The following is a 21,812-nucleotide window of genomic DNA, read 5'->3' as shown; positions in this document are numbered from 1 at the left end:
TGGAATGACTGTAACGGATCTGCGGTCGGACCTGCTCCGTCTAATAGGCGCTGCTCATGCATGGTTGTTTACATCTTTGGGCAGGTTTAGTGCATCTCCGAACAGTCAAAGGGACTGTGTCTATGATACAGTATCCACAGTCAACGTCTATCTTCAGGAGCTCTGGGAACTGGGGTGATGGAAAACTGTTTTTGATATGTGTATATGCAAGTCACCTGTGCTTTTTCCCAATTGCTTGGGGTTTTGCACTGGGCGAGAGATTCACAGTAAATACAAACTAAGTAAAGGACCAGTGTCGAAGAGTACTCTGCGTAAAACTGAATGGGGGTTCCTTCTGGACCTGACAATTCACTTGTTTCCAATTCTTCCAGTTTCTTCTTAATGCCATAAATATGTATTTCAGTTTTCTGCATATGGGAGTCTGTGCATTGCTCAAATGATGTATGTATAATCCTCCTGCATGAATGATTTTTTTGAAATGTGAAATTTAAAACTTCATTCTTCCTTTTGCTGTCTTTTACTGCCGTACCAGTGTGTCCAAAGATTGACTGAATTGCCTACAATCCGTTTAGTTTGATGTAAAATCATAATTTTTTTCAGTTTCTCAGCAAGATCTTTTGCTGACTTGTGACTGAGGAAGTTGCTGTATGCTTCTTGCATCAGTCCTTTTGTAGGCACATGAATTTCCACTAGCTTTTGCTTGTTGACATTTCTGCATTGTTTTTTGAACTGAGGGTGCCAAAATCTATCAGTTTCCGAATTTTGTTATTTAACTACTGTGGGTTTTTTCCGTTCTTCCAGAGTGTGATTTACACTCAGTTTAAACTTTTCCCATAATTCCTGTACGTCTGTCACACTGAAAGTAGTTCGTGTCCATTTGTTGTCTATGTAGGATGCTAACAACTGCTTGTCTGCTCTTTCCAGCATAAAAACTGTCTTAGCCTTCTCGATGATTTTAATAAATTTAGTTACTGCCATTGCTGTAATGACATCATGATCACTAATCACTGTCTCTATACTGACACTGTTAAAAAGGCAAGACCTGTTTGTAGCTACAAGGTCTAAAATATTTCTGTTGTGTATGGGATGTTGAACTAGTGCTCATGACAGTTTTCAGAAAATGTGTTATGGATTACTTCATGAGACTGTCTGTCCTGCAAAGAATCTGTAGATGTCCCAGTCTATACTTGGTTGGTAGTCATCTCCAACTAATATAGCATGATCAGGGTACTTCCACACTACTCAGCATGGACTCTCTTTGAATGATTCTACAATTGTTGAAGCAGAATCATTGAAAACATGAGCTAATTAACTTCATTTCACCTAGGGTGGTTGATCACATCCAGATAACTTTGCAGTCAAACTCAATTTTGACCTCGATAGATAAGATATTTTTGTCGATTGCAGTGAACACCTCCCCTTCCAGTGGCTTCTAACCCATATTTCTGATATACATTCTATGCCTCATTAAATACTTTGAAGCTTTCTACTTTGGGTTCCATTCAGCTCTCAGTTCCAGTTATAATCTGAGAGTGACACCTTTCCTAGAGGATTGAGCAGTTGAAGTAGAAATATGAAAATGTCATTCAAAAATTATATAATTTTTTGTGCAGAACAAATGAACTTTCATAAAGTACTTAATGGTGGCCAGCCTACAATATTAATATACAAAAATGAATGTGTGTTGATCATGTAAAAGTTATATTTGATGAGCAACACACAGCATTTTAAAGGAAATACTTTATTATTTTAAATTGTATGGTCAGTACTATCTGTACTGAGCCATATGAAAAGGTTCTGTGAAAGGGTTATTGAGATCTTCAGCTTAATGGGCTAGGGATTTCTTTCACTGCAGTTATAGGCATTCTTGAACCACCTCTGCTCCCTTTGCAAGATGTGGATATATTGCGGCCACAAATACCTACACGATATCTACCAAATTAAACCCTTCTCCTTTAACACCAGAAAGATCCCTCTGGACTACACCTCCAAAAGTTCTTAAATTTATTGATATCCTATACCCATCTTGGAACACCACTACCCGTCAATCTCTCATTGCATGCAGACCATACCTTACTGCCCTTTTCCTTGTACCAATGTCCACAAAATGCAGATCTTAAACCTGAAACAATGTATGCACCAAAACTCTCAACCCTACAGAAGTGTCAGACCTATCCAAAGGTATCACCTTCAAACCCACTCTGAACTTCAATCATATCTGACTCATTAAAGACCAACATTCATTCTCCGGAACCCCACATAATAACATTGTTTTTTGTGGGGGGGGGGGGGGTGTACCTCTGTAGTGGTAGCCCCCTGATGACACAGGGATCACGCTGTTGGTGCCTTAGCTGGAAGCTCCACACAGAAGCCTAGGAGTAGGCACCAATCATGGCTGGGCTCAGGGACTCTAGGCAATGGGTTGCCATGGCAGTGTGGTGCCTTTAGGGAAACTCCTTATTCAGAGTGGGTGGTACCATGGTGGAGGATTCGCATATGAAGCGAATTAAACTTTTTTCCACTGGTGGCCACAAGGCCCCAGCAGTCTTTTCAGATGGGAAAGTTTATTCTAATGCAAAGAGATATGACCCCCCTCCTCCTGCCCCATGTTCCCTGGCTACGCTGTGGGAAGAGGAACAAGCCAGATGCCTGGAAGCGAAATACTTCACCCAATACTTGCTCTGCAGTCAGACTGATGAGGCTACTTTTACTGCAGTGAAACTCTTGAAGACAAATTTGGAGAATTGGAATCTCTAGGGGAAATATGATTTGGTTTGCTATTTATTGAAACTTCCTCTCCTACCAAATCTACTGCTCTTCAGGCATGTGATCACCTATTTGACATACCTATGACTATTGCACCACACAGAACTTTGAAGATGGCCCAGGGAATCATCTTCCACAGAGATTGTAGCTCTAAACAGGTGAGGTGCTCCAGACTAATCTCCAGAGGCAAGGTGTACATTTTATTACATGTGTACAAAAAGGGCCCAAGAATAATCAAATGGATACAAGTGCCCTTATCTTAGCCTTTAAAGGGAATGTCATCCAGGAGGCGGTTAAGGTCAAGGTGTACAGGTGTGACGTAAAAATGTACATCTCACAGCCATCCTTCAGATGTTTACCTGTTGGGCCTATTTCATCCAACTGCATGATGTTCCCAGAATTGGCAAATGTGGATGATCACTCTATGAAGGTAGTCCTTCTGAACATCCGCCTTTGCGTGTCAACTGCACTTCCATTTTTGCTAGTTTGCCCAGTTTTCAAGAAAGAACGAAAGTTCCAGAAATACAAATCTATTGACCATATGTTCTGTACTGAGGCACGGAAGAAATATGAATGCTTACATCCTGTGGATATGATGATCAGTTATGCTAAAATCATGACCATCCCCCTCCCTCCCATCTATACCGTCCCCAAACCATATCTTCCACCACCCTCCTCAATCCATTTCATGATCCCTCTCGCTAGAAACCGCCAGACCAGAGACCCGACACCAAAGAGTGCTTGAAAGAGCCACGACCTGTTGGTCCAAGGACTGTTCGCTATTCATATGCCCCCATGCCCGATGTAGATAGCTGCTTGAACAGACCTTGCCTACCGAAGCTTACAAAGGAAAAGAAGAATAAGGATCAGGACAGGAGTCCATCGGTGTCCCTGGAGGTGCCAGATCCCCCCATGATGTCAGATTCTGAGATGATGATTGTGTTATAAAGTTCCATCCCCACTGGTGACAGGCAGTGGGCAGTGATCCTGCAGCTTGACTGGCCCTCCTGGCTCCTTTGCGCTTAACCTGACCACCAGTCACATGGTTATTCAGTGGAATTATAGTGCTTACTTCTGTCATCTCCCAGAACTGCAACACCTTATTTCCTCTTCTTCTGCAGTTTGCATTGCTCTCTTAAGAAATGCATTTCACTTTTGACCATTTTCCAGTGCTCTGTGTCCACAACTCGTGGTCTAGTGGCTAGCATTGCTGCCTCCGGATCCTGGGATCCCAGGTTCGGTTCCCAGCTGGGTTGGGGATTTTCTCTGCCTGGGAACTGGGTATTTCTGTTGTCATCATCATCATCATCATCATCATCATTCGTGACAGTGGCTAAATTGGACTATAAAAATTGGACTGTGTAAAAATTGGGACTTTGAACGGGCACTGATGACTGTGCAGTTGAGAGCCCCACAAACCAGTCATCATCATCATCATCCTCCAATGCTCTGCGGTTACTGTATATTCAGCCGGTTCAAAAATGGTTGAAATGGCTCTGAGCACTAAGGGACTTAACATCTGAGGTCATCAGCCCCCTAGAACTTAGAACTACTTAAACCTAACTAACCTCAGGACATCACACACATCCATGCCCAAGGCAGGATTCAAACCTGCGACCATAGCAGTCACGTGGTTCCGGACTGAAGCGCCTAGAATCGCTCGGTCACCACGGCTGGCTATTCTGCCGGAACTGTGCTGGTTCCGTGAGGGCATCTGGAGATGTCTGTACTTTGGTTCACATAGATGTCATCAGTGAATGGATTCACATTCATGTGTCATTGGAGGCATTACCATTTGCAACATTTACCTACCTTTAGGCAAGTCACTTACTTATGTTGAATTGACCACATTAATCCAACAACTTTCCCCATTTTCTCCTGTTGGGGACTTCAGAGCACATCACCCCCTGTGGGAAGTACCACTTGATCTAGTAGGATCTTTTTAATTGACCAGCTTCTCACAGACCATGATCTGTGCTTCCTCAATGATGGTTCTCCTACCCACTTCAGTGCCACCCCTGGCATCTATTCAGCTGTCAATCTAATGATCTCTTCCCCTAATCTTGTGGCTTTGCAACACTGATCTCTACATGACGAGTTCTGTGACAGTGACCACTTTCTGCTGATTGTATCATTTCCTTGCCACTGCCAGACAGCCAACAGGCCTGTGCATGTTTCTGCTGTAACCTCTGCCATCTCTGTCAGATTGTATTGACATGGTTGTCCAAGGCATCTCAGATGTTATCATCCACACCACTGGAACTGCTATTCCTCTTTCTACAGGTCCCCCCTACCATCAACCATTGCTGTGGTGGACCAAAGGTACTGCAATAGCTATTCACCTCCCTGGGGATGTACGCTGCCTCATCTGGGGTATGAATGAAGCTTCTCAGCATTATGAGCCCTCAATGCTGTTCTGATTCGTGTCCTACAGAGTGGTCTTTGTCATGATTCAGTGGTTCTTGCAGATCATCTTGTGACCCACTTTGCTGCAGCATCAACATCCTCTTACTATCCGGCTATTTTCTTACTACAGAAGTGACAAATCGAAGACATCCCATTACGTTTCACTCCCTACCAAGCAGAATCTTATAATGAACCTTTTACTGACTGGGAACTACTTCAGGTTCTTGCCTCATCCCACAACGCAGCCCTAGGCCCTGATTCAGTTCACTGTCAGATGACTCTACACTTGAATATTTCCCAAAGGCGACTTCTCCTCAGGGTCTCCAACCATCTTTGGCTCCGAGTTGCCTACCCCTCACAATGATGAGATAGTGTGGTTGGCCCAGTTCATAAACCAGGCAAGAACCCAATGTGTATAGATAGTTACGGGTCGATTAGCCCGACATACTCTGTGAGCTGCTTGAAAGGGTGGTTACCCACAGATTATGCAGGCTTTTCGAATCTCAGGGCCTTTCATCCACCTACCGGTGTGGTTTCGGGGAGGGACGATTCACAACCAACCGTCTACTTAGGTTGGAAACAGCAATCTGATAGGCTTTTTCTAAATTCTAACACCTTGTCTCAGTCTTTTTTGACCTGCATAAGGCATAAGACACTGTTTGACATTTTTACATTTTACTCAACCTCTATGACTGGCACATTTGAGGCCCCCTACCAATTTTATTCATCAGTTTTTATCCCACCGGTTATTTTGGATTGGAGTTGGCACTTCAGTCAGCTCCTCACAGGTCCAAGACAATGATGTTCCACAGGGCTTTGTGTTGAGTCACTCTTCTCCTCATTGCCATTAATGGATTAGTGAACTCTGTTGAGTTGCTGGTCACCTCTGTGCTATATATTTACTGTTTTTGCACTTGATACAGTTTCCATTTGGTATCCTCTGCTGAAAGCTAGCTCCAAGGTGCCATCCGGCGGGCCTCTACGTGGGCTTTTTCCCGTGGTTTCCAAGTCTCTCCTACAAAAATGCAGGTCGTGCATTTCTGCTGCAATACCACAGTTTGTCTGAACCCGGAACTTTACATTGGCACCTAGCACTTGGACATTGTGCACAGTCCCATTTCTTGGGCCAACTTTTTGATAGAAAACTGACCTGGTTGCCCCATACTTGTCACCTGAAGACTAGCTGCATGTAGAAGTTTAACACTCTCCACTTCCTTGCCTACATATCTTGGCTGGTGGATTGTGCTACTCTTATCTTTATTTACTGGACTCTGGTTTTGTACCCACTGGACTGTGGGTACCAGGTTTACGGCTCAGCAGCTCCTTCAGTTTTAAAACTGTTAGACCCCAGTCCACCACCATGATGTATGTCTTGCCACTAGTGCCATTCGGACTAGTCCTGTTGACAGTTTCCTTGCTGAAGGGGGATTTTCGTGCTTGAGATTCGGCAGTACGAGCTCTTGTTCTTGAACGTGATTGCCATTCGACAATCCTCTGATCATTCCACGGATCCCATTCTCTTTACGTACGAGTGGTGTCGTTGTCCCGATTCCTGCCCTTGCCTGGGATTACCAGTTGGGATGCGCCTCACTTCCCTCTGCCAAGATCTCCATCTCCTCTCCGTCGACTGTGCTCCCTGTGTTTTCTCGTGCACTCTCCCTCGGATGGTGCTCGGGCCGTGGATTATGTCCAATCTCTTCCGAGATCCTAAAGTCTTCATCGCCTCCGTGACCATTTGGCATCTTTTACACCCAGTTCTTTAGGAGTTTCAGGGTGCTACCATCTTTTACACCAAATGCTCTAAAACTATGAATGAGACAGTTTATGTTTTTACATCTCCTGCCAGTATGGAATGCCACTTGCTGTCGGGAACATATAGTGTGTTTATGGCAGATCTGGTAGCTGTCAGCAGAGCCCTCCATTTTATTAAACGGGCCTCCCTTTACTGTGTTTTAATATATACTGACTCAATGTGCAATCTCCAGGCTGTTGACCAATGCTGTTCTTCCCACACTTTGGTCTCCGTTACTCGTGACCTTCGTTATGCTGTCTGCTCAGTTGTCTTTCTCTGGGCTCTAAGTCCTGTGGGTATCCCAGGGAATGAACTCACCAATCATTTGGCTAGAGGACCACTTATGTACTCACCGCTCACTTTCCTGACCTGAGGTGCGGATTTTTGGGTGCACGTGGGATCTCTGAAATGGAATGACATCTGGTGGGCTACTGCCCCATCTAATAAACCCCACGCAATGACTTTTGACTTCTCCCTTAAGGAATCCACAGTCTCGTGCCACAGTCTCTCGCAATTGGCCATACCAGCTTAACCGATGGCTGTTTTTCTTCTTCATCATCATCATCATCATCTTCTTCTTCTTCTTCTACTTCTTCTTCTTTCTGTTGTAATGAACACGCTCACTTTGTGGTTACAGAACCTTACAGTAGCTCATATCTTGGTGGAAAGCCCCCTCCTTTTGGCCATCGACACTACATATAGACTTATGGACTATTGCCTCTAATATTGGTGGATGATTAAGGGATGGTAGAATGGTTTCATGGTTTTCTCTGCATAAGTGCTTTTTGTTCACAGTTACAAGGTTTTTATTTACTTCTGGAGCAAGGACAGGGTGGTTGGGGTTGGGGTGTCTCCCACTGTATCCCCCCCTGCGGGTATGGGGGTTAGAATAGGTCCGAGGTGTTCCTGCCTGTCGTAAGAGGCGACTAAAAGGAGTCTCAGACTTTTCAGCCCTATGAGTTCAGGTCCCATTCTATAGTTTGACCTGCCACTTTCAAAATTCTACAGAAGTGTGGGACATATGGCGAAGGATGCCTTAAGTGGTGCACGAGTTATCCATAGTGCCCTTAAATTTGATCTCCTGAATCTCTTGTCATGGCTTTGCATCTCCATCTGTGATTCAACTATTTGGGTAAGGACACGTTCCAGGCTATGTCATCTTCTTCCATTGTCTCCTGTCCTCTTTCGCCCACATTACGATATTGGATTTCTCTGCTTCCAATATCCAGCACGATAGCCAGTCCATTGTGGAGGAGCCGTCATGTACCCATTTGATGGTAGCCCCCCCCCCCCCCCCCCGACAACACAGGGATCGCACTGTTGATGCCTGAGTTATAAACTCCCCACGTATGCCAAGGAATAGATGCCCGTCTTCTGGGGCATCAGGACTCCCGGCAACGGCCATTGTACCCGGCAACGGCCATTGTACCAGTTGGCCTTTGCTGTGGCTGGGTGGTGCCCGTGGGGAGAGCCCCTGACCGGAGTGGGTGGCATCAGAGTGGATGACCCGCAATGAAGCAGATTAAGTCATTTCTTGCTGGTGACTGTACAGCACCACCAGTCTCTAAGAAGGTCAAGATCGAATACAATGCCAACAGGTATGACCCTAAATCGTTTCCTCCCCTCGCTACACCATGGGAGGAATATAGGGCTACAGAACGGAAAGAGCCATATTCGCCTCCGTTTTTAGTCTGTAGCAGAACTGATGGGGACTCCTTTCTACCTGTGAAGCCACAATTTTTCATTGAACAGCTTGAGGATAAGTTTGGAGCAGTGACAGCACTGTCCAAGATGTGAAATGGCACAGTCTTGATTCAGACAGCATCCCTAGCCCAATCCCAAGCGTTACTCGCCTGTGACAAGCTGGTTGCTATTCCTGTTTCCATCACTCCCCATAAAAGCCTCAACCATGGTCCAGGGGATCATTTTGCATAGGGATCTCCTCTTGCAGTCTGACGACGAGCTCCATGCCAATTTAGAATGGCAGGGTGTTCATTTCATCTGGTGCTTTTACAGGGGACCCAAAGACAACAGGGTTGCTACTGGTGCCTTCGTCTTGGCCTTTGAGGGTGATTCATCGCCTGAAAAGGTCAAGATAATGGTGTACCACTGTGACATTTAACCATACGTCCCTCCGCCTATGCAGTGCTTTAAGTGCTGGAAGTTCGGCACATGTCTTCCCGCTGCACTTCCAGTGCCGCATGTCGAGACTGCGGATGTCCCCTGCACCCAGATACTCCATGTGCACCTCCTCCCACTTGCATCAACTGTGGAGAGCACCACTACCCCTGCACACCAGACTGCCCAGTACTCCAAAAGGAGTGGAAAATCATGGAGTACAAGACCCTGGACCAGTTGATTTACACAGAGGGTAAACATAAATTTGAAAGATTACACCCCATTCGGTTCACATCGATATATGCAGCAGCTACGTCGCCATCGCCGTCCCAAGTGCCAGTGGTTCCTCACTCTGTGCCACGAACAGTGGGCCCTCTGGGCCACCAGAATACATCCATTCCCTTGGTGGTAGGTGGAAAATCTTTCTCCGTTGCTCCCAAAGCACCTACTTCGGGAGCAGGGACCCCCAAAACATAGGGGACATCATCCCCTCCCCCCTTCCAGAGAAGCAACAGCCTCCTCCGGCTCCTCTAATGGGTAAGGGGTCCCGTTGGGCCCTCTCTCCCAAGGTCTCCACTAATGCCACGGTGGACACTCGCCAGTGGCTCAAGGAGCCAAAAGCTGCAAAAGCTGCTGGACGAAGAGCTTCACGATCTTCCTCCGTGCCTGAAACTGCTTCGGAGAAATCTTCCCAGAAGCCCCTAAAGAGAAGTGAGAGAGCAAGCAAACTAAGAAGAAGTCTGCTAAGAAACAGGGCGCTCTGGTGGCCCCTACACCACCACTCCCTATCAATTCTGCACCTGAGGATGTGGTGGAGATCTTAGCATCCCCTGTGGACCTGGATCCCACTGATGCCTCATCACCGTAGAAATGGCTACAAATACTCAATCGGTGACAGCAGGTGACCCTGAGGCATAACCTGCCTCCTTGCGCACTTCGTGCCTTCCCAGCCTCATGGTAACACATCATCCTTCAGTGGAATTGCGGTGGTTTTTTCCACCACGTAGCTGAGCTATGGCAGTTCTAAAGCTTTACACCTGCTTTCTGCATTGCCCTTCAGAAAACCTGGTTCCTGGAAATGCAGACCCTTGCCCTCCATGGCTATAGGGGATATTACAAGAACCGTAGTGACTATAAGGGAGTGCCAGATGGAGTTTGTGTTTATGTCCTGAACTCAGTATGTAGTGAACCAGTGCCCTTCAAACACCTTTTGAAGCTTTGGCTGTCAGGATAAGGACAACACAGGAAATAACTGACTGCAACGTATATCTTACTCCAGATGGTGCAGTAACCCTGAATGCATTGGCTGCACTGACTGATCAACTCCCTAAACCTTTCCTACTTTTGGGAGATTTTAACATTCATAACCCCTTGTCGTGGCACTGTGCTTACTGGCTGAGGCATAGATTTTGAAAATTTACTGTCACAACTCGACCTCTGCCTGTTAAATACAGATGCTCCACCACATTTCAGTGTGGCACATGGCACACATTCGGCCATTGATCTCTTGGTTTGCAGTCCTGGTCTTCTCCCATCTATCCACTGGAGAGCACATGATGACCTGTGTGGTAGTGACCACTTCCCCATCTTCCTGTCACTGCCCTGATGTCAGGCTCACGGTCACTTGCCTAGGTGTGCTTTAAACAAGGCAGACTGGGATGCTTTCACCTCTGCTGTCACCGTTGAATCTTCCCCACATGGTAACATCTATGTGGTGGTTGAGCAGGTAACTACAACAATCATTTCTGCTGCGAAAAATGCGATCCCTCATTCTTCAGGGTGCCCCCAGCGAAAGACTGTCCCTTGGTGGTCGCCAGAAGTCGCTGAGGCAATTAAGGAACATTGGCGAGCTCTACAGCGACATTCTCGGCACCCTTTCCTAGAGCACCTCATAGCCCTTAAATGGGTCTGTGCCCATGTGCACCGGCTTATCAAAGACGGAAACAGGAGTGTTGGGAGAGATACACCTTGACTATTGGGTGCCATATGTCACCTTCCCAAGTCTGGGCAAAGATCAAATGCATTTTTGGGCACCAGATCCCAACAGGTGTTCCTGGTGTTAACGTAAATCGCATGTTATCTACCGATGCAAACATGATTGCCGAGCACTATGCTAGCGTCTCTGCGTTGGAGAATTACTCCCCAGCCTTTCTCACTCTCAAACGGTGGATGGAAGAGAAAGTTTTACTGTTCACTACACACTACAGTGAATCCTATAACGCCCCATTTACAGAGTGGGAGCTCCTCAGTGCACTTGCACATTGCCCCGACACAGCTCCTGGGTCAGATCGGATCCACAGTCAGATCATTAAACATCTCTTGTCTGACTACAAGCGATATCTCCTCATGATCTTCAGCCGGATTTGATGTGATGGCTCTTTCCATCACACTGGCAGGGGAGCACCATCATACCAGTGCTGAAACCTGGCAAAAATCCGCTTGATGTGGATAGCTATTGGCCCATCAGCCTCACCAATGTTCTTTGTAAGCTGCTGGAAAGTATGATGTGTCGGCGGTTGGGTTGGGTGCTGGAGTCACGTGGCTTACTGGCTCCGTGCCAGGGCAGTTTCCGCCTGGGTCACTCTACTACTGATAATCTTGTGTCCCTCGAATCTGTCATCCAAACAGCCTTTTCCAGATGCCAACACCTTGTTACTATCTTTTTTGATTTACGAAAAGTGTATGACACCACCTGGTAACATCAAATCCTTGCCACATTATACGAGTGGGGTCTCCGAGGCCCGTTCCCGATTTTTATCCAGAATTACATGTTGCTTTGTACTTTCCATTTCCAAGTTGGTGCCTCCCATAGTTCCCCCCCCCCCCCCCCCCCCCCATATTGAGGAGAATGGGGTCCTGCAGTTCTCTGTATTAAGTGTATCTCTATTTTAAGTGGCCATTAATGGTCTATCAGCAGCTGTAGGGCCGGCTGTCTCACCCTCTCTCTATGTAGACGACTTTAGCATTTCGTACTGCTCCACCAGTACTGGTGTTACTGAACGACGCCTGTAGGGAGCCATCCACAAGTCGCAGTCATGGGTTCTAGCCCTCGGTTTCCAGTTTTTGGCCGCAAAGTCATGTGTTATGCACTTCTGTTGGTCTCGTACCGTTCATCCAGAACCAGAACTTTGAACTTTACCTCACTGTAGTGGAGACATATTGAGTTTTAGGACTGGTTTTCAATGCCCGATTGACTTGGCTTCCTCACATTCGCCAGCTTAAGCAGAAGTGCTGGCAGCACCTCAATGCCCTCCGCTTCCTGAGCAACAGCAACTGGGGTGCAGATCACTCTGCATTGCTGCAGCTCTACAGAGTGCTTGTTCAATCTCACCTTGACTATGGGAGTCTGGTTTATGGTTTGGCGGCACCCTCAGCATTGAGTTTATTCGACCCAGTGCACCATAGTGGTGTTCGACTAGCGACGGGAGCTTTTAGGACGAGTCCAGTGACCAGCGTCATGGCAGAGGCTGGAGTCCTTCCATATTGCAGGTCAGGCATGCGCAACTGCTCGCCAGTTACGTTTCACACGTTCATAGTTCTCTTGCGTATCCGAATTACCGTCACCTTTTCCCACCCACAGCAGTTCATCTCCCTCATCGGCGGCCCAGGTCAGGGTTTACAATTGAAGTACGTGTCCGATCCCTTCTATCTGAACTGGAGTCTTTGCCTTTACCACCTATACTCGAGGTCCATTCGTGTACACCCCCATGGTGTACACGTAGGCTGCGGCTTCGCCTGGACCTTTCACATGGCCCAAAGAACTCAGTTCACCCCGCGGCTCCCTGTGCTCACTTCCTCTCGATTCTTGACATGTACCGAGGCCATGAAGTGGTTTACACCAACGGCTTGATGGCTGATGGTCACGTCAGATTCGTATATGTCCATGGAAGACATATTGAACAGCATTCCTTGCCTAATGGCTGCAGTGTTTTCACTGCAGAGCCGGTGGCTATATCTCGTGCTCTTGAGCACATCCGTTCATGCCCTGGGAGTCGTTTCTTCTGTGTATTGACTCCTTGGGTAGCCTACAAGCTATCGACCAGTGCTACCCTCATCATTCTTTGGTAGTGACCATCCAGGAGTTCATCTATGCCCTGGAACGGTCCGGTCATTCAGTGGTGTTTGTGTGGACCCCAGAACATGTTGGAATCCCAGGCAACGAACTTGCTGACAGGCTGGCCAAATAGGCTACACGGAAACTGCTTGTGGAGATCGGCACTCCAATAATTGACCTGCGTTCATTTTTACACCACCAGGTTTTTCGGCTTTGGGAGACGAAATGGCATAACCTCAGTACGCACAACAAACTGTGTGCTGTTAAGGAGAGTATGAATGTGTGGTAGTCCTTCATGCAGGCCTCTCTCTAGGACTCTGTGGTTCTCTGCTGGCTCCGCATTGGTCACGCTTGGGTGACCCATGGCTATCTCCTGCACTGTAAAGACCCACCTCAGTTTCGGTGCGGCGCCCGGTTGACACTGGCCCACATTCTGGTGCACTGTCCCACTTTGACTGTTCTGTGACAAAATCTTCGGTTGCAGGACTCGTTGCTGCTAATTTTATCTGACAATGCCTCATTGGCTGATTTCGTTTTACGTTTTATTCATGAGGGTGGGTTTTATAATTTTATCTACATTTTAGTGCATGTCCTTTGTCCCTCTGTGTCCTCCACCCTAGTGCTTTTAGGGTGGAGGTTTTAATGTGTTGCAGGGGGGCTGGCTTCTCCTTTTTATTCTCATGGTAATCTGTTTTGTCATTTTAATCTCTTCTACCTGTTTCTTGCGTTTCTGTGGTTTTCTTCCCCCCTTTTGTCCATTCAAGTGTTTGTTCCCCTTCCATCATTCTTCTGGTTTTTCCTTTCTCTCTGTTTTGTGTTGTCAGCACTGTTTGTTTTATTCTCACCCTTGTGGCATTGTTTTATTTGGAACAAGGGACTGATAGGTTTGGTGCAAGAAAGAGGCAGCTCCACTTTTTGCCTCTATTGAATTGAACATAAAAAAAGAGCCGCTTTGTTTGGTGGAAGGAGGAGGCAGCTCCACCTGCTGGTTCCAGAGAAATCCAACAGATGGAGCTGCCTGTACTCAGAGTTTGTGTGAAAACGGAGGCAGCTCTGGGAGCTGCCTCGTTCTTCTCCCAAAAGATAGTAGGAAGGAGGTTACCTTACGTAGTGTTCAGCAGACCGATGTAAATGTTGCACGTTCTCTGTGAGGGCTATTTATTATCAGGTATACGCTCTGATTTCTGACTTCATCGTCTTTTGATTTCACGATTACTGTCAGTATGAGTGAATCAGAAGAAGAGCGACTGTTTAATTGTGACTCTTCAGAAAACTATGAGCCGGGAGAAGATGAGACACTTACTGATTCAGAAGAAGATTCCAGAAACAGACACGCAGTTGTTGAACTATTGGAGAGGAAAAAAGGATCACACAAGGAGCAATGGGAATCGAACATAAGAAAACAACGGAAGGTTGATGGAAAGCAGTACAAGAGTAATCGTGTGTGTGTGTGTGTGTGTGTGTGTGTGTGTGTGTGTGTGTGTGTGTGTGTGTGTGTGTGTGTGGGTGAGGGGGGGGGGGGGGAGCCTCGCTGGACTACAGACAATGATTGCAGTTGCAAATACAAGTGTTTTACTGAATTCAACATTGAAGCAAGACATCATATTATTAATTCCTTTAATGGCCTAACGACTAAGCATACCTAAGATGTGTAGTTGGCTGGTTGCATTAAAGGTTTACCTGTTAAAAGAAATAGGCCTAAAAGTGGAACAGGAAAGCCCAAGGCGTTTGCAAATGTTTACACTGTTCGAATCGGTGAGAGTAATGCAAAAGTCTGTAAAAAAGCATTTGCGTCACTGCATGGTGTGTCCAGAAAGTGAGTGGAAAACATTGCAAAGCAACTTTCTTTTGATGGTGCTATCACACCAAAACCAGATGGTAGGGGACAGCAAGAAAATTTCAGATGAAACTGTGCAAAAGGTTCATTGTCACATTGACAGTTTTCCTAGGTGAGAATCGCATTACATTTGACAAGATCTCACTGTCAAAGAAATGCATCATTTGTAAATGGAGAAGCACTCTAAATCTACAGTAGAATATGTTTTTTACTTTCGATGCTTCAAGGCACACAACAACATCAGATTCGGGCACCCAAGATTGGACGTGTGTCAAAAGTGTGACAACATACAAAAGGAACTCAGTGCCCCTTCTATCTCAGATGAGAGACATAAGGAGATCCAGGATGCCAAGCTGCTTCATCAGAGTCAGGCAAATTCATTTCATCAAGATATTAAAGACAAGATGGCACTTGCATCTACATCTACATCCATACTCCGCAAGCCACCTGATGGTGTGTGGCGGACGGTACCTTGAGTACCTCTATCGGTTCTCCCTTCTATTCCAGTCTCGTATTGTTTGTGGAAAGAAGGATTGTCGGTATGCCTCTGTGTGGGCTCTAATCTCTCTGATTTTATCCTCATGGTCCCTTCGTGAGATATACGTAGGAGGGAGCAATATACTGCTTGACTCTTCGGTGAAGGTATGTTCTCGAAACTTTGACAAAAGCCCGTACCGAGCTACTGAGCATCTCTCCTGCAGAGTCTTCCACTGGAGTTTATCTATCATCTTCGTAATGCTTTCGCGATTACTAAATGATCCTGTAACGAAGCGCGCTGCTCTCCGTTGGATCTTCTCTATATCTTCTATCAACCCTATCTGGTACGGATCCCACACTGCTGAGCAGTATTCAAGCAGTGGGCGAACAAGCGTACTGTAACCTACTTCCTTTGTTTTCGGATTGCATTTCCTTAGGATTCTTCCAATGAATCTCAGTCTGGCATCTGCTTTACCGACGATCAACATTATATGATCATTCCATTTTAAATCACTCCTAATGCGTACTCTCAGATAATTTATGGTATTAACTGCTTCCAGTTGCTGACCTGCTATTTTGTAGCTAAATGATAAAGGATCTATCTTTCTGTGTATTCGCAGCACATTACACTTGTCTACATTGAGATTCAATTGCCATTCCCTGCACCATGGGTCAATTCGCTGCAGATTCTCCTGCATTTCAGTACAATTTTCCATTGTTACAACCTCTCGATACACCACAGCATCATCCGCAAAAAGCCTCAGTGAACTTTCGATGTCATCCACAAGGTCATTTATGTATATTGTGAATAGCAACGGTCCTATGACACTCCCCTGCGGCACACCTGAAATCACTCTTACTTCGGAAGACTTCTCTCCATTGAGAATGACATGCTGCGTCCTGTTATCTAGGAACTCCTCAATCCAATCACACAATTGGTCTGATAGTCCATATGCTCTTACTTTGTTCATTAAACGACTGTGGGGAACTGTATCGAATGCCTTGCGGAAGTCAAGAAACACGGCATCTACCTGTGAACCCGTGTCTATGGCCCTCTGAGTCTCGTGGACGAATAGCGCGAGCTGCGTTTCACATGACCGTCTTTTTCGAAACCCATGCTGATTCCTACAGAGTAGATTTCTTGTCTCCAGAAAAGTCATTATACTCGAACACAATACGTGTTCCAAAATTCTACAACTGATCGACGTTAGAGATATAGGTCTATAGTTCTGCACATCTGCTCGACGTCCCTTCTTGAAAACGGGGATGACCTGTGCCCTTTTCCAATCCTTTGGAACGCTACGCTCTTCTAGAGACCTACGGTACACCGCTGCAAGAAGGGGGGCAAGCTCCTTCGCGTACTCTGTGTAAAATTGAACTGGTATCCCATCAGCTCCAGGGGCCTTTCCTCTTTTGAGTGATTTTAATTGTTTCTCTATCCCTCTGTCGTCTATTTCGATATCTACCATTTTGTCATCTGTGCGACAATCTAGAGAAGGAACTACAGTGCAATCTTCCTCTTTGAAACAACTTTGGAAAAAGACATTTAGTATTTCGGCCTTTAGTCTGTCATCCTCTGTTTCAGTACCATTTTGGTCACAGAGTGTCTGGACATTTTGCTTTGACCCACCTACCGCTTTGACATAAGACCAAAATTTCTTAGGATTTTCTGCCAAGTCAGTACATAGGACTTTACTTTCGAATTCATTGAACGCCTCTCGCATAGCCCTCTTCACACTACGTTTCGCTTCATGTAATTATTGTTTGTCTGCAAGGCTTTGGCTATGTTTATGTTTGCTGTGAAGTTCCCTTTGCTTCCGCAGCAGTTTTCTAACTCGGTTGTTGTACCACGGTGGCTCTTTTCCATCTCTTACGATCTTGCTTGGCATATACTCATCTAACGCATTATGCACGACGGTTTTGAACTTTGTCCACTGATCCTCAACACTAGAGTGGCTGCTTTACAAAGATTGTTCATCGATTCCCAGAACTGGGCCACAGCTTTATGCCTTACAACAGAGTGTTCGGTAATATAGAAAAGTTTTTGAGGAAGATGGAAAGAGTTTTTCTTCCAGAGGACTATGCTCGAATTATCAGAAGACCCAGTCCCAAATTTCATGTCACTGAAGTGGACCAGCGATTTATTTTCAACTTTGTTGACAAGTTGAACTTTTGTTTAAAGAACCTATACGGATCATTATCGAACAACAAAAGAAGAAAATATTTAATAACTAAGTACAAAATATTCCTCTATGAACAGCCATACACCAGTAAAGGGATTATTCAATGGATTGTAACTGCAGGGATGACTGTCTTCGATAATGTGCATATTTGCAACCAAAGATCTGCGAATCTCATAACAATGGACCACCTTCGTCAAGCTTATGATTGTCTCCTCCTGTTTAAAGACCGAAAGTTTAAAGATGTCAAAGAGCTGGCCAGAAAGTATGTTGGGCAAAACAAATTGTGATTTTATGACCAGTTAACATCAGATGCTTCAAGCGATCATTAGGAGACTGAGGGGGAGCTAAAAGACTGAAGAAGAACTGTACATATTGATGTATTATGCCAGTAATGTTGTACTGTCTTTATTAATAAATGTTCTTTAATCTGAAATATGGTTAATTACAGAGGAAATGGTCCTACAAAGAGTTTTTCATTGCCTTTGGAGCAAAACAGAGGCAGCTCCAAAATTCAAAACTCCATTGCATGTACCTGAGTGCATGCATTTTTGTGTATTATGGTCAGTAGTATTAGATACCCCATAACCTAACAAAAAGCTGACTATTTTTTGGTTTCAGTGAAAACCAATTTTTTATTTATTTATTTATTTTTTAAGTTGCCACAAACTGGAAAAAGTGGAGGTGCCTCCTTCTTGCACCAAATCTTCAATCGTGAAAAGTGTAGACTATGAAAATGTCTGTCATCTTAGCTCCCATGCCCAATTCCAATTTACGTTGATTTCATAATGCACGCACATTATCCCCCCTCTTTCTCACACACTTACTGTGGGATTCCGCTTAAACTTGCTCCAGGAGTCGTAAGTGTTCAAACATGCTTGTCATCTTATGAACAACTGGCATTTTGCACAATCCAGGTAGCTGCTGCTGAATTATCACTAGTTATTTAATGATTTGCATTTGAATGGCCATATACTATATGAACTGGGCTGGTGATTAAGCTAGGCTATGGCTGATTTCCTTCTTGATATATGTTCTATCGAATAAGCTGCCCTTCCACAAGGTAAAGCTGACCAGTGCCACAGTTCCATTTCATTCCCATACTGACTCTCCCTCGATCATCATCACCCTCCCTTCCCTTTATTGCTCCCTCTTTCTCTCTCCACCCGACACAACCCCTAAACCCTGTCAGACTCATGTGCTGGGACAGTGTAGCTATCTCTCTCTCTCTCTCTCTCTCTCTCTCTCTCTCTCTCTCTCTCTCTCTCTCTCTCTGTATGTATGTGTGTGTGTGTGTGTGTGTGTGTGTGTGTGTGTGTGTTTGGGGGGGGGGGGGGAGGTTGTTGTTTTTTTTAGTCTGTTAGCTAGTAGGAAGGACATTGTCCAAAAGTTTAGCAATGTTTTCAGTGTAGTTTATTTGCTTGTTGACTTCTCAAAGCCTCAGTTCTACGGTGAGCACTTATCTTTACTCCTTTCTTTGTTTGTATTCTATCCAGGACTTTCCAATATTGTAGCCATGTTTTTTTGTGTCCAGATTTATACAAAGAAATGAATTGCTGTGGGGTCAATCCTTCCCTTAGAAACCTGGACAGTGACTCATTTAGTCTCAGATACAAGATGCTTGTATTTGTAATACAGTAAAAGGCACATTAAAGCATTATTGCTAACATTACACATCAAATACAAAAACAAGTGTGGCATATCACTGAACACTGTGTATGACAAGTGCCAGTTTTAATTTTTTGTGTGTCACTAACAAAAATAAGCTATTACATGGAATCTATGTTTCCAGTAATTCTGAAGAGGGCACAGAAGAAATTATAACAGATGCTGATGCTGATACAGAAGGAGAGCTGCAGATAATTGCAGAGTGCTGGATAGAGCCACAGCATGGCATTGTTATTAACAGCCCACCAGAAAGGTCTTACATGAATAATCTCCCCTATCACAAATTGGCAGATGCGGTAAGTAAATGCTTCCATTTTACTAAGCAATTCATTAACTGAAATTTTTCCTTGTTTTCAGACCTTTATATTGTGATATCCTATATACACTCCTGGAAATTGAAATAAGAACACCGTGAATTCATTGTCCCAGGAAGGGTAAACTTTATTGACACATTCCTGGGGTCAGATACATCACATGATCACACTGACAGAACCACAGGCACATAGACACAGGCAACAGAGCATGCACAATGTCGGCACTAGTACAGTGTACATCCACCTTTCGCAGCAATGCAGGCTGCTATTCTCCCATGGAGACGATCGTAGAGATGCTGGATGTAGTCCTGTGGAACGGCTTGCCATGCCATTTCCACCTGGCGCCTCAGTTGGACCAGCGTTCGTGCTGGACGTGCAGACCGCGTGAGACGACGCTTCATCCAGTCCCAAACATGCTCAATGGGGGACAGATCCGGAGATCTTGCTGGCCAGGGTAGTTGACTTACACCTTCTAGAGCACGTTGGGTGGCACGGGATACATGCGGACGTGCATTGTCCTGTTGGAACAGCAAGTTCCCTTGCCGGTCTAGGAATGGTAGAACGATGGGTTCGATGACGGTTTGGATGTACCGTGCACTAGTCAGTGTCCCCTCAACGATCACCAGTGATGTACGGCCAGTGTAGGAGATCGCACCCCACACCATGATGCCGGGTGTTGGCCCTGTGTGCCTCGGTCGTATGCAGTCCTGATTGTGGCGCTCACCTGCACGGCGCCAAACACGCATACGACCATCATTGGCACCAAGGCAGAAGCGACTCTCATCGCTGAAGACGACACGTCTCCATTTGTCCCTCCATTCACGCCTGTCGCGACACCACTGGAGGCGGGCTGCACGATGTTGGGGCGTGAGCGGAAGACGGCCTAACGGTGTGCGGGACCATAGCCCAGCTTCATGGAGACGGTTGCGAATGGTCCTCGCCGATACCCCAGGAGCAACAGTGTCCCTAATTTGCTGGGAAGTGGCGGTGCGGTCCCCTACGGCACTGCGTAGGATCCTACGGTCTTGGCGTGCATCCGTGCGTCGCTGCGGTCCGGTCCCAGGTCGACGGGCACGTGCACCTTCCGCCGACCACTGGCGACAACATCGATGTACTGTGGAGACCTCACTCCCCACGTGTTGAGCAATTCGGCGGTACGTCCACCCGGCCTCCAGCATGCCCACTATACGCCCTCGCTCAAAGTCCGTCAACTGCACATACGGTTCACGTCCACGCTGTCGCGGCATGCTACCAGTGTTAAAGACTGCGATGGAGCTCCGTATGCCACGGCAAACTGGCTGACACTGACAGCGGCGGTGCACAAATGCTGCGCAGCTAGCGCCATTCGACGGCCAACACCACGTTTCCTGGTGTGTCCGCTGTGCCGTGCGTGTGATCATTGCTTGTACAGCCCTCTCGCAGTGTCCGGAGCAAGTATGGTGGGTCTGACACACCGGTGTCAATGTGTTCTTTTTTCCATTTCCAGGAGTGTATTTCACTCTGTTTTGAAATTTGTCAACAGTTTCATATAATAAGTTATGAATAAGAAAGTAAAGTGCACACATCTTCAATGATTTGTTAAAATACATCTTACTGTACACAATGTATGTAAAAGTACTTAATTGCCATGTCAGTATTCACTCATCAGGTGCATCTACTACAGATAACATTGTCCTCTGTGTCAGATGCCGTGGATGAAGGGCCGTATGCCTGAATACTGATCTGGCAATTAAATATTTTCACAAGCAGCTCCTAGTGTACAGTAAGACATCTTTTCACAAGCTGTGAAACACCAAGCGTACAATTTTTTAACATCTTATTTAAGTTAGACTAGATGAATAGATGCTACATCTACGTGGTTACTCTGCTATTCACAACAAAGTGCTTGGCAGAGGGTTCAATGAAATTATCTAAACTGCAAAATACAATTAGGAAACTAGAAATCTTCAGACAGAACCACTGTACATTAAAGCATAGAATATAAATAACCCTCTACTGAGATTGAATTAAGAAAGAGAAATATATAGGAAATTCATCACTAGAAGAAGAGAATATTTGGAGTTTTAGGCAGGACATAAGTAATTGTTTTAAGACAGAACTGGAATGGCACAATGGAGGGTAGAATTAAAATCCCAAATGTATTTATGTGCTCAAAAGAGGAAAAGACATATGTTATGCAGCAATGATTACAGAGATTGCC

General features: G+C 45.6%; 2 protein-coding genes across 2 annotated transcripts in view; both read left to right on the top strand.

Moving 5' to 3' along the window:
* Positions 1-18,169, top strand: part of LOC126471205 (KICSTOR complex protein SZT2-like) — a 199,769-nt gene extending 181,600 nt beyond the window's left edge. Inside the window, exon 19 of the mRNA XM_050099319.1 lies at positions 18,082-18,169. Coding sequence (XP_049955276.1) covers positions 18,082-18,169 — 88 coding nt within the window. The remainder of the gene's footprint in view (positions 1-18,081) is intronic.
* A 1,078-nt stretch (positions 18,170-19,247) lies between these two features.
* The window catches only part of LOC126471204 (KICSTOR complex protein SZT2-like), a 525,225-nt gene continuing 522,660 nt past the window's right edge, over positions 19,248-21,812 (top strand). The window contains exons 1-2 of the mRNA XM_050099318.1: positions 19,248-19,267; positions 19,423-19,594. Of these exons, the coding sequence (XP_049955275.1) occupies positions 19,248-19,267; positions 19,423-19,594 (192 nt within the window). The remainder of the gene's footprint in view (positions 19,268-19,422; positions 19,595-21,812) is intronic.

This window comes from Schistocerca serialis, chromosome 3 (assembly GCF_023864345.2).
Source record: "Schistocerca serialis cubense isolate TAMUIC-IGC-003099 chromosome 3, iqSchSeri2.2, whole genome shotgun sequence".
Classification (NCBI taxonomy): domain Eukaryota; kingdom Metazoa; phylum Arthropoda; class Insecta; order Orthoptera; family Acrididae; genus Schistocerca; species Schistocerca serialis.
This window is presented reverse-complemented; position numbering and strand designations above follow the sequence as displayed.